This window comes from Solanum pennellii, chromosome 4, assembly GCF_001406875.1.
Source record: "Solanum pennellii chromosome 4, SPENNV200".
Taxonomy (NCBI): domain Eukaryota; kingdom Viridiplantae; phylum Streptophyta; class Magnoliopsida; order Solanales; family Solanaceae; genus Solanum; species Solanum pennellii.
The window spans coordinates 74802896-74815520 of record NC_028640.1 but is presented as its reverse complement, the minus strand read 5'-3'; the positions used below and the strand labels follow the sequence as shown (position 1 = coordinate 74815520).

At 34.6% G+C, this 12625-nt stretch overlaps 2 protein-coding genes across 2 annotated transcripts; one reads left to right on the top strand and one right to left on the bottom strand.

Annotated features, from left to right (window-relative positions):
• Nucleotides 1-194: 194 nt before the first annotated feature.
• Nucleotides 195-3718, top strand: LOC107015919. Its single transcript, XM_015216363.2, has 6 exons — nucleotides 195-615; nucleotides 1965-2091; nucleotides 2532-2671; nucleotides 2788-2850; nucleotides 2941-3009; nucleotides 3375-3718. The coding sequence occupies exons 1-6, from the start codon at nucleotides 412-414 to the stop codon at nucleotides 3444-3446; spliced, it is 675 nt and encodes a 224-aa protein (XP_015071849.1). The 5' UTR covers nucleotides 195-411; the 3' UTR covers nucleotides 3447-3718.
• A 719-nt stretch (nucleotides 3719-4437) lies between these two features.
• Nucleotides 4438-10407, bottom strand: LOC107018086 (pre-mRNA-splicing factor CWC22 homolog). Its single transcript, XM_015218458.2, has 7 exons — nucleotides 8556-10407; nucleotides 8082-8271; nucleotides 7864-7967; nucleotides 7650-7752; nucleotides 7242-7540; nucleotides 5440-5745; nucleotides 4438-5111 (listed from the first exon to the last, which is right to left on the bottom strand). The coding sequence occupies exons 1-7, from the start codon at nucleotides 10086-10088 to the stop codon at nucleotides 4767-4769; spliced, it is 2880 nt and encodes a 959-aa protein (XP_015073944.1). The 5' UTR covers nucleotides 10089-10407; the 3' UTR covers nucleotides 4438-4766.
• Between the last annotated feature and the right edge of the window lie 2218 nt (nucleotides 10408-12625).

Below are 12625 nucleotides of genomic sequence, written 5' to 3'. Positions count from 1 at the left end.
TTCTACCCCCACCCCACCACCCCCACTAATCAGCTACCGGTAACCGGTAACCGGCTAATTGTATTATATCATGCCGCAAAAGCGCATGATTGACGGGCCCACGATGTATACGTGGCGATTTCTTATTGGTCCATTTCAAGTCTCCGGGATTCATAGCGTTACTGCATAAAGAAACTAAAAGCAGAAAAAAAAAAAACACACACCAAAAAACTCATTCTCTCTCTCTAGAAAAAAAAAACAAAAAACTAAACTGTGTTTCTTCATTCGATTAACTTCTCAAATTTCTCTTAATTTTTCTACTATTTTACTATAAAAAACCCAACTTTTTGAATTCTACAATGTGTGATCTTTCTATTTTGATCAGTTTTGTGGATTGAATTTTGGGTGTTTTTTTTTTTTTTGGGGAAAAAAATGCTGGAAGCTATGGAGAGTTCAGTGCATGGAAATGGGTTTGCTCAGTTACAGAGCTGTGGGGATAGCAGTGAAGAGGAGTTATCTGTGCTTCCAAGGCATACTAAAGTTATTGTGACGGGGAATAATAGGACTAAGTCTGTATTAGTTGGACTTCAGGGAGTTGTTAAGAAGGCTGTTGGGCTTGGTGGTTGGCATTGGCTGGTAATGATTTTAGTTTTGGGAGTTTTTTAATTTATGTTTAGCTAAAATAGGTTGTGTTTGAAATATGAATTTTGGGTTTTGAATGAATTTTATTCTGGGTTTTCAATGTGGTTATTGGCTGCTGATTATTTAGTTCATTTTAGTTTGATGTTTTGGGGTTTTTTAATTTATGTTTAGCTAAAATGGGTTGTTTTTGAAATCTGAATTTTGGGTTGTGAAGTGAATTTTTGTACTGGGTTTTCAATGTGGTGTGGTTCTTGACATTGGCTTATGATTTTCCACTTTATTTTAGTTTAAAGTTGTGTTTTTTTTTAATTTATGCTTAGTTAAATTGGGTTGTTTATGAAATCAGAAATTTGGGTTGTGAGTGAATTTTATGCTGGGTTTAATGTGCTTCTTTTGGGGTTTTTTGTCAAGCCATTCATTGAGTGAAGAGTTGAGTTTGCTTCCTTATATGATGATTTTTCCATATATTCTGGTATGGGTTGTTTGCAGTTTGGTGAGTTTGAGTTTTCAGCTGACAAAGTTTCAATTTTTTCTTATTCTGCTGCTTTTTTTTAATTATGAACTATGGCCTTGCATCTATAACTCTCATTGTTTCTCTTTATTTGAAGCTCTTGGGTATTTACAAAAGCCATCTCCCAGGAACTGAATTTTACATTTGATATTAAGGCCTTAAAGAACAGGGTTCAATTCTTTAAATTTCTTTTCACTGATAGATCTAGTGTTTTAAGGAGTTCTATTGGGGTAGAGAATTAGGGGAATTGCTTTTTTTTGAGTTTCAGAGGCTATATGGTGAATCTTTTTTTTTTCTTATTCATCTTCAAATGTGTTGTAATCTCCAGATTAGAATAATTGAAGTAGCAGAATATAGTAATACTGAGGGATTTGTGTTTTATTAGTATTAGCTGTGGATTCTTTGTTTTATGAACTGATGAATTTTACTTCCCAGAGATTATGTTTACTTTTGGACTCCATTGAATTTTGAGAGTTCAACAGATCTGTCAGTGTTAGAACTAATATCCATAGCTTTTTTTTTTTTTTTTTTTGTGTGTGTGTGTACAAGTATAAACAAGAGAGGATTTGGCTTCTTTTTTTTTTTTTGTAATTGACTGTCAACTAGAAGATTCTTCCAGATTAGACATATATTGCTTGCTTAATTAATTAACCTTTTGATAATTTTGTTGTTAATATGTTGTGTCAGAATTAAGCAGAACCATATATCATGTTTAGTTGTTTATTTCTTGTCTTTTCTGTTGTTGTATTTTATTTTATCTGATAGAATAGAATCAAGATTTTAAACATTAGCCTAATTTCGTTTTTGTGAATCCGTTCAACGTAAATCGCAGGTTCTTACGAATGGCATAGAGGTGAAACTGCAGAGGAATGCTTTAAGTGTGATTGAAGCTCCTACTGGAAATGAAGATGATGATGACCTTGAATTTGAAAATGTTCAGTGGAATGGTTCAGATATGGGTGAGTCTCCTGATTTATGATATATTATATTCCCCATTTTCTATTTGTTTATTTGGTTTTTGACTCGACAGTCGATACGAAATTTAAGAAAGTAAAGATATGCAGACTATACCAAAATGTTCTTTAATCTTGTGGTCTAAAACGTGTCATGTGGAAAGTTAGAATTTAAAAAATTTGCAGAGAAAGGTTGAAACATTCTTTTTTGTGGAAGTTTGGAATCTGATATGGTTTCCTTTATATTTTATATCTTTTGATTCTTCTACTATAAGAGAATTTGCATAGTCAAAATTCTTATAGTAGTTGTTACATAGGATTCTTTATGTACAGAAAACTTTTTGCTTTTATCACTGCTGATATCTCTTTTTTCTTTGTTGTGATTATTGTCATTTGGCCCACTCTTATGTAAAGTAATGTGATTTATTTGCTTTCTATTTCTTTAGCATCCGATGATACTCAAAAGTCTCATAGGTCAAGACATCGCGCTCTTAAACCATACGGGTCATCTCACAAGGCCATGAGCCGCTCCCTTTCATGTGACTCACAGTCGAAAGGATCTATTCCTACACATCGTGGGTCCATGGTATGAAAGTATATGAAGTTTTTTTTTTATAGACATAACTTCAACAATTTCTGTAATCATTTGAAACATAACTTCAACAATTTCGATAATCATTTGAAAATTATATCATCTAACAGAAGGTTGACCTTAGCAAACTCGAGATGGCTGCACTGTGGAGATATTGGCGACACTTTAACCTTGTAAGTGGATTACAATAATTACCAGTTTGTTTGATCATCCTTTTCGTTATTAGTATGTGATATTAACTTCATTTCTGGGCATTTAAACAGAGGGAAGCTATACCTAACCCTTCAAAGGAGCAACTAATTGATGTTGTTCAAAGGCACTTCACATCCCAGGTACTTTCTTGATTATCTGTATGCTGCTGTTCGTTTTTTGGGGCTTGCTGTTGCTTTGTGTTTTTGTTCTGTCCATCTTATGTGTTGTTATTTCCAGTCGATATTTTCCTGTCACTTCCATTAAAACATGAGTTTTAGGTACTTTTCCATACTTCTATTCATAGTTTTCCTGTTGTGTTTTACTGTGTGGTACTTATATTGTGTCAACTTCTTCTGATACGTCTGGCATAACGTTCTTCCATGTTGAACTTCATTGGTCCCGTGAATCACCATATCAGGCCTTCCTCCATGTATAATTGTGCTTATGTTATATCATGCTGCTCTACTGACTGCTGCATTTGTCATTTTTTATTTCCGGGATGAAGCAATTGGACGAGTTGCAGGTAATTGTGGGATTCGTTCAAGCAGCTAAGAGACTGAAGACGGTCTGCAAATGACTCGGGGCAACCCCGTTTTAGCATGCTCCTAACTCTCTCTAACAAATAGTGGTACCTTTAGTGTCCACTCACTATTGCAGTAAAATGTGTAGTATATGTATACTCCTCCTGTTTATCCTTCTATGTCTTTTGCTTAGTCCTAGCTAGTTATTGTTATGTAGATAAAGAAGATAAAACGAAATGCTGAACTAATTCTGGTTGGAATTGGATGTACTTCTTCACATGTATAGTCTAATGTGTGAAATGTTAAAATCATCATTCAACCAACTCAATCAATCTTGCTTTACACTACTTGATTATTTGTTTGATGAGTGACACTTAGCTCGTTTTGACTCGTACCGTTTAAAAACCTTGTCAAATCATGATGATAAAAATTGTACTCTTTTGATTTTGAAGTAACAAATGTTGGTATCGAGTCACATCATATTTTATAATCACATTAAATGACATGTAACTATATATTGGTGAGAAGCTAAAATAATTTAGAGCAATAAAAGTAGTAGTATCAACTATGACTAGTCAGTCAATATGGGACAGCCTCATAGAGTATACCCATATCAACATTTATAAGCTGTCCTAATTTATTTCCCCTCTAATTATTCCATATAGCGTCGGTCCAACTCGCATTTCTAATCCCGTTTGGACATGAATCGATTGATATTTGGTGTAGTTAAATTAAAACTCAATCCGTTGAGCCACCCAAATTCAATTTAATTCTTCGTTTCAAATTATTTATCACGTTTTTCTTTTCATAGAATAACTCTTTTGAAACTAAGTTTGAATTATATATAAGAGATACGTACTAAAGAAGAATTATAATAATGGGAAAAGTAGGTTAATGTTATGAAGTAGAACTTCGATCATCTAGGAAATCATTTAGGACCAGGCTATGATCGATTTTTAAGCTCTTTAATTTCTCTTATGTATGGAAAAATAAGTTTCACTATTGACATTTCACGTGTAGATAAGTCTCAACGTTCAAATCATCTTGTTGACGAAAATCCCTAGCAAATTTATTCCTTTCTAGCAGTATCAGCAGGCATCAACAGTTCATAGTTTCCAAGTTCATCGATACACTGACAAACAAACAAGTTCAGGCCTGTAATCGCAGACCGACACGAAAAAAGAAGAGAAAAATTCTACAAGGTTCAACTAGTCAAAACTGGAACAAAGCCAAAACTGGAACTGCACAAATAGTAGAGGATTAAACATATAAGGCAAACAAAAATCTAATTTTCTCAGAATGACAACACGTAGTAACTAGTTCTCGATCGAAATAAGTATATCAGTATTAAGATTGATGAGTAGTCTATGGTGTCTCTATCTTCTCCTCTTCCTCTGCTTCCTTCGACTATCATCACTTTCCTCAGAACTGGAAGAAGATGACTCCGACTCAGATTCTGAAGATTCAGAACCAGATGAACTACCGGACTCCTCTGAATCAGAAACAGGCTTCTGTTGTTGCATGATAAGCCTTGGCATGTTCTTGAGATACTCTCGCAGGCTCTCCGTAATTCCACCCAAACCGATAGAAGTGAAAAAGTTGATAGCAAACCTTGTATTCTTGGGATTATCTTTTGGGAAAATAGACTCCAAGGATTCTTGCATAGTGGGGTCGTTAAGACGCTCATTCAACAAGCGGATACCTAGATGCTCTGACATCTCCTGCATAAATGAAACATCGAGTGAATTTGAAGCTAATAGAATAATGTCGTAGTTCTGCTGATGAAAGAAGGAAAAGCATAAAACCCCAGAAAAGGGTGGGTAAATGATGGGCTTCGACAAAATGCAACTTTTGACATGTGGTGATATATTTAGTACTAAACTTCAAACAGGTCTATAAGTAGAACATAGATACTCGGTTAACAACTTCTTTCAATATAGTGATAAGGTCTCAAACAAATTAGGCCACAAAGATCAAACAAACTGTAACTTACAAAAAGGGACAAAGTGATAAAGCAAGGTGTACAAATGGAGATCAAATTAGATGTACCTGGAATAGAATCTTGATAAAAATACGAGAAGAGGAGGTCGTATCTTCCTCTGTCAGCCGTATATAAGCCAAACAATGCCAAGGCAGAGCATCAGTGCCGAGCAAATGAGCAAAAAACTTGGCCACATTACGTAGTTTGTTAGTTTCAAGCCGGTGGATCATGGAGTACTGCTGCACAAAACATTTTTCAAAGTTTTCCTGATGAATTTTGTTGATCATGCAAAAACGCTGTCCCAGTAGTCCATAGTAGCGAAGATAAGTCCTTTCCTGACTGCAGCATTCCAATAACATTATGCACAACTCCATCTGCAAGGACCAACCAATATATATCAGTTTTCTTTTCTTCCTTTTTATAATGTATTTTTAGCAGAACCAAGCAAAGAGTAGTTCACTAATACAAGTATAATCAACATGTCTCGGGATAAAATGATTACAACACCACAACGATTTCACTTTGATCTCCCAGAGAAATCAAGTCAGAATAACAGGCTACCAAAACATATTACTTGTTGACAATAAAGAGGTAAACTAATATATACCAAAACACATAATTATCCTGATGTTGACTCTGTAAGTACCAATCATAACTTATGTGAAACCGTTAGTGCTAGTTATCATCAAGTGGATAAGTACTGATTCAGAGGAAGAGCAAAGAAAAACACCACCTTAATCCTTGTAAATAACACACATAACATGCAAGAAATGGAGTCAGATCGGGATAATAACTGAAATTCATTGTTGAGAATTTCAGTCAGGATAAGAACTAGCTTCAAAACACAGAAAAATATACTAACCTAACAAAATGTGTAGATATCGAATGTTCTTATCTTGTTAAAACTAATTCATAAATTAACACTAAGCAGAAACGAAGGCAGTGCTAAACAAAGTGAGACAGAGAATCCGACAGAAACTCAGCACCCTCCAGTACATCCCAAAGCAACAATCTACTGGGAATACTCTCCTTGGGTATAAGTTGGTGAAAAAGAGTGCTTCAGATCCTAAAAATAAAATCTTCAACTCCTTCAAATGCTTTTTGACTTCTCTATAACAGTCCAAGAACAAGCACAAATGTGCAATTTCCACAATCTCTCACATTTTTATTTTCTGCTGGATGTTCCACATGCAAAGTAGTATTAGTTGGCAATGTGTAATGCTTACATACATGAGTCTTTTTTTCCATTGGTCATGATACTGTGTGCCTGGACAAAAAAACTAATAATAGATGGAACAACCTGTATGGACAAGTCCAAAGCAACTTAGCAGTGAATAGCAGGTGACGTGTGTCCTCCCATGATATTATACATGAACGATGAGCTAATTACTTCCTTAAATTATCAATGCTAGAAACATGAATTTCCACCTCCATTGACCAAAAGGCAAGCCAATTACAGGGTTCCTACCTCCATTGCCACCTCTACTCCTCAATCATCAGTTTAATAGAACCCCAGAAAATTGTTCTACGGGTGCATGATTGAATGACAATGCCCCTATTGTTATCTACACCGCATACGAGGAAAAATCAAATTCAGCAAAAGCTCAAATATTGGGTGTTTGTTCTCTTCATTAATATCCAGAGACTATTTTTTACTAGACCTTTATATAAGTCAATTACCTTCTTCTGTTTTAACTAAACCCTTTTCATGTAATGAAGACCAGATCAAAAGAAAATTACTATCCTTCCAAACTCAAAGCATACAAAAATCTACGTACAGATCAATCATGTGAGCATGCACACAGTTCTGTAAATGACATGGCCTTAAGGGTAGAACAACACAAAAAGATAGAAAGATAATGATACCAACCTCCTGACCAGGCTCTAGTTTGATCTTCAACAACTTGTGTCCTGCTTCTTCAAAGTCAACACTAGACATAATCGTCAGGTAGATCGTTCTCCGAAGGTTGATTAAGTTTGTCTCTGTTTCATCCTTTATTTTCATTTGCTCCTCATCCTCTTCTTCATCGGACTCTTCATCTTCATCTTCATCCTCTGATTCTGCATCCGAATCTCCTTCTTCCTCAGATTCTTCACCAAGTATTGCCTTCTTTAATTCTTCATACTTCCTTTCATTTTCTAAGAAATTAGGATCCGGCTTGAAAATATCTGAGCACATACGACAAGCATAAATATCAAAATTCCATATAATTCCAAAATAGACATCAAAAGAAACCCATTATAGAACTTCAATAATAAAATCCATCATAAGACGTACCTAAAGCAATTTCTGGATCAATTGTATCCGAGAGAGAGACTTCATGGGTTAATTGATCCTCCTGCTCAACAAGGTCAAGCTCTGGTCGCACAGCTTGGTAACCCTGCAGAGGATGCATGTAAGCAATCTGACATTTTTTCTTTCTTTTATAAATAATTAAAAAAGGGATCAAATTTTTCTTCTTACTCAGAAAACAATTGAAGACCAAACTCACCTGAAACTTTGCTTTTCGCAATGCAAAGAGGCTTTCAATTAAGAACTGAACCCGTTTATCTATTTCTCCTTCATGAAGTATACCACGGAACCGCTCAAAGATTCCTATTTAAATGCAAAAAGGGTATTAGCATGACAAACACAGCAAAATCATTTTACAAATAAACAAAAAAATGTAAGTTTTCAATATTATACAATGGTCTTTCAAGGTACACTCACCATGCAATCCTCGTGGACAGAGGTCCTGAAGCATTGAACCACACTCTGTAACAAAACCAACTGCAACTTCAACACTATCATCTGTAGGTTTCTCCAACAAAACTGTAAGTAGTTCGAGAGCAATAAGCTCGTGAACAATTTGCTGGTTTACAAGGTGAGCAATAAACTTGACAGCTGCTAACAGCTGAGGCTGCAAGAGTGAACGATTAAGGGTAAGACGTAATATGAAAAGATTTGGATGATGAAACATGTATTAAAACAATTAGACTAACTGGCACATTAACCCTCCACCCCTCCGTCCCCCCTCTCTTGTAGTCATACTCTCAAAAGAGGAATTTTCAAGTATCTATGTGACATCCAAATAGACTGTATGCTCTTGGTCAACTAAACAGCAATAATTTACAACAACAATACAGTATGTTGCACAAATAAGAAGACAGAAGAACTGCAAGCATGGAAGCAGGAGATACTAACCTTATCATTACGTTTATAAGCTCTTTGCAGCTGCAGTATGATCCTTCTTAGCAACAGATCACCCACTTCTGGGAACTTGGTGTTAACCACTGCTACCAAAGCAGCAAATACATCAGTAAAACCGGGAGAAGCCATTTGGGACTTCATACAGGATCTACAGAACAGCCCTCTCCCACGGATCAAATTCTCTGCAAACAACTCTGGAATAATGTTTTTGAGGTTTGCTGCATTAACTTTATTCACCAGCCCATTGATACTTTTCCTCAGAGCATCCCAAGTCATCCTCTGGTACTCAACACTGCTTTTGTCCTGAACATCCTTCATCATTCTAGCCAATTTGAATGGCGGAATGTAAACACCTCCACTCCTTCCCAACTTTGCTAAGTCAGTAGGCAAATTAGCATCTTGCTTTTGCACTTTGGAATCCTCATTGGCTTTAAAAGTCCCATCCTCTTGTGCATTATCTTTCCTATTCTTCTCCTTTCCATGCTTATCATCTCCATCCCTTTGCCTTATATCCTTTCTATTATTGTCATCACCATCAACCCTCTTTTCTCTCTCTACATCCTTCCTCCCTCTTTTATCCCCTTCTCTACCATCATTATACCGATCAACTCTATCCCTGTGTCCGTGCTCATCCTTCCTTCTCTTATGCACTTTTTCATCATCATCTTCCCGTCGCCTCCTCTCCTTCCTACCATCGCTTTCACCTTCATTCCTTCGACTCTTCTCCTTCCTATCATCCTTCAAGTCACCACCTTCACCCTCATGTCTTCGCCTCTTCTTTCTCCTATCATCCCTTTCATCCTCATCATCATCATCAACTTGGGTTTCCTCTTTTCTGCTCTCCCTCTTATCATCATCATTCACCTGTTCGTGTTTTCTCCTTCTATCCCTCCTATCATTGTCGTCCTTATTCTCATCTTTTTGCTTCACATCCATCATTTCACCACCATCCCTCTTACGCCTCAAATCATCCTTTTCATTATCACTACTATCCCTATTTCCACGTTCAGCTCTTCGCCTTCTTGTTCTCCTATCATCCCTATCTTTATCCTCACCATCGTCATCACTCTCACCGCGTTCAATTCTCCGCCTTCTTTCCCTCCTATCCCCCCTTTCATCAACTTGTGTTTCCACTTTTCTGCTCTCCCTCTTATCATCATCATCATCATAATTTTTCCTCCTTCTATCCTTCCTATCATCCCTTTCATCATCATTCTCCTTATTCCCATCTTTTCCCCTCCTCTCCATCCTTCCACCACCATCTCCATGTTCATCTCCCCTCCAATCATCCTTTTTATCATCACTGCCATCCCTATTTCCACTTTCCATTCTTCTTCTCTCCCTCCTACCCTCACCGTCATCATCGCTCTCACGGCGTTCAGTTCTCCGCCTTCTCTCCCTCCTATCCTCCCTATCACCGTAAGTTTTTCTATCTTCGTACTTTTTCCGCTCTACTTTCCAACTATCCTCATCCTCTGATTTGTCCCTTCTCCTACCGTGCCCATTCTCACTCAAATCCCTCTCCATAATCTAAAACTTGCGCTTACAATTACAGATTCAATAAACACAGCACATATAATGTATAAAATACAGTATCTTAAAAAACTACTACTACTATGTCTTCTTCAATAACAGTAAATCTAGGGTTTGTTGACCTAAATACCTGCGATTCAGTACAAAGCAAAACCGCGAATCTGATGAAGTTGAAAAACACAGCTTTTGAGATTTACTGGACGGGACCTCCAAATCAAAGCAGCTGAAAATAGAATTAAAATTTGGGTATAAGTATAGCACCTAATTTTCATAAAGCAAATCCGATAACATTCAAATTTCTTTTAATTTTCCTTTAAAAAAATATAATTTAAATCATATTTTCCATTATTATTTTTCTCTGAAATCATAAATATAATTTTATAACCTAAATAATATTAAAGAAAAATACAAAGAACAAACTAAATTTTAAACAATTCAATTATTTTGAAAATCCTCAAAATTTCATTCAATATGAAATAATGGGATGACAACAAAAATAGGGCAACGATATAATTAAACTTTTTGGGCTCTCAAATACACGAAATACTACACCTTTGGTTATGAGGATACATTGAAAACAGTCTCTGTCTATATTTAAAAAAAATCTAGATAATGTTCTTTCCAAATTATAATGTTATACATGAAATATCGCAATCTTTCAATATTTTTTTTTTGTCCGACAAAGAGATTATTTTATAAAAGGATAATTGTATAGAATGACAAATCAATAATATAAAATAATATAGTAACTATCGTTTGATTTATTTGTGTTTTATAGCAAACTGTTTGTCAGTCCTTCTCTCCCTCATATTCTCACTCCCACTCTCCCTCACTCGCTCGCTTCCTGTTGCTCGCCTCTCTCGCATTATACAGTAGAATTATATAAATTGTGTTTATAATTGTATAAAGCGAGAGAAAATTGTATATACACATGCAAATACATATATTTTTGTCCTATACACTTATAATTATTTAATGAAAGTACTCCCCTGTCCAAGTCTCTTTTGCCTTTTTCTCTTTCTTGTTTTATACAAATTCAAATTGTATATAATCTCTCTTTCTCATTTTATACAATTCCATTCAATTGTATATTCCCTGCCCAAGTCTATTTTGTCTTTCTCTCTTTCTCATTTTATACAAATACAAATTGTATATAATAGTCTTATACACTTATAATTATAAAATTCATTTTATACACTTTGTTTTATACAATTTTCTGCCCAAATCTCTTTCTCTTTCTCGTTTTATAATATAATTTGTATGAGAAAAAAATGAAGTAGACAAATTTGTTTAACTTATTCAATTGTTGGATTCCCTGATTTTGAAGCCCATACAGCTCATTTAAATGGGCTTCACATCTTTGTAAAACTCTGGGCCCAAGCCCTACATTGGATATTCTTGTATTTTACGTCACAAAGCAAACTAAGCCCATATATTTATTTGAAAGGGAAATTATGTGGTTAAATAAACATATACTAGTTAATTAGTTATCGTAGCTATAATTTTACACTTAAGTTAATCATCACTCGCGATTAGTATTTAGTGATAACTACTTGGGCTGTGATTTCGAGTTTGTATAAATTTGCACGTGTGTATAATTCAAAAATTTGTATAATATAATTTGCTTAAGTTTTGTATAATGTAATTTTGTATAATATAATGTGTATAACTGTTTAAAATTCAGATATTTGTGTTTGTATAAATTTGTTGTTTCGCATTTATACAAAAATAGCTCAATTATACAAACTCACTCGCAACTTATACAGAGGAGACAATTTAAACTATAGCTACAACCCATAAATATGCAAACTATTGGTATGGAGCATAATTGAGCGAAAGTTCCTAATGAAATGACGACTTATTAAAACATTCAATATGTGCATCTATCTCTAACTTGAATAATTCATGTAGTCGAACGTCTCAACATGAATCCAAATTGATTCTCAATAGCTAAGATGATTTAAATCGAGATAAGTTAACTAATGATTCATATTCCAATTTGTTTAACTCTTACTAGATTTTAAATTCTTTGTTATTTTACTGTGTATTTGTTATACTAACCGTTTCTTTTGTCTTTTTTTTATATAACTAAATGTCTAACATATAAATAAATAAGTTAAAATAATATTTTGATAAGCTTATAAAGCCAAACAAAACGCATTAGGTTGAAATGAAGTGTCATTACTTTAGGTCCTGTCTCTTCCAAGAACAAGTTGTGCAAGTTACAAAAAGAAGAAGAAAACAAAGACTGCGTTATACTTTCTTCGTTTTAAAATAAGTATAAAAAAATATTATAAAATAAGTATCATCTTAAAAATTCAAGATTAAATTAGTATATATATTTTCGAACTAGAAAGACCTTTATACTCCATCCTTTTAATAGTATTCAATTTTCAAGAGACATTTATTAAAAAGAAATAATTTGATATATTATATAGTAACGTAATTTTATTTTTTTAATAAATGCAATATTACTATCAATAACATTTATTTCGAAACGAATGAAGAAACTAATATCGATTAGGCATAGT

Bases quoted from the DNA above. Each gene is read 5' to 3' on its own strand.
- LOC107015919 (XM_015216363.2), top strand. From the start codon at position 412: ATGCTGGAAGCTATGGAGAGTTCAGTGCATGGAAATGGGTTTGCTCAG. The intron at 2,672-2,787 runs GTATGAAAGTAT...ATCATCTAACAG, and splicing joins CTACACATCGTGGGTCCATG to AAGGTTGACCTTAGCAAACT. The intron at 3,010-3,374 runs GTACTTTCTTGA...TCCGGGATGAAG, and splicing joins AAAGGCACTTCACATCCCAG to CAATTGGACGAGTTGCAGGT.
- LOC107018086 (XM_015218458.2), bottom strand. From the start codon at position 10,088: ATGGAGAGGGATTTGAGTGAGAATGGGCACGGTAGGAGAAGGGACAAA. The intron at 8,272-8,555 runs GTTAGTATCTCC...TCACTCTTGCAG, and splicing joins CTTATAAACGTAATGATAAG to CCTCAGCTGTTAGCAGCTGT. The intron at 7,968-8,081 runs GTGAGTGTACCT...GCATTTAAATAG, and splicing joins CTGTCCACGAGGATTGCATG to GAATCTTTGAGCGGTTCCGT.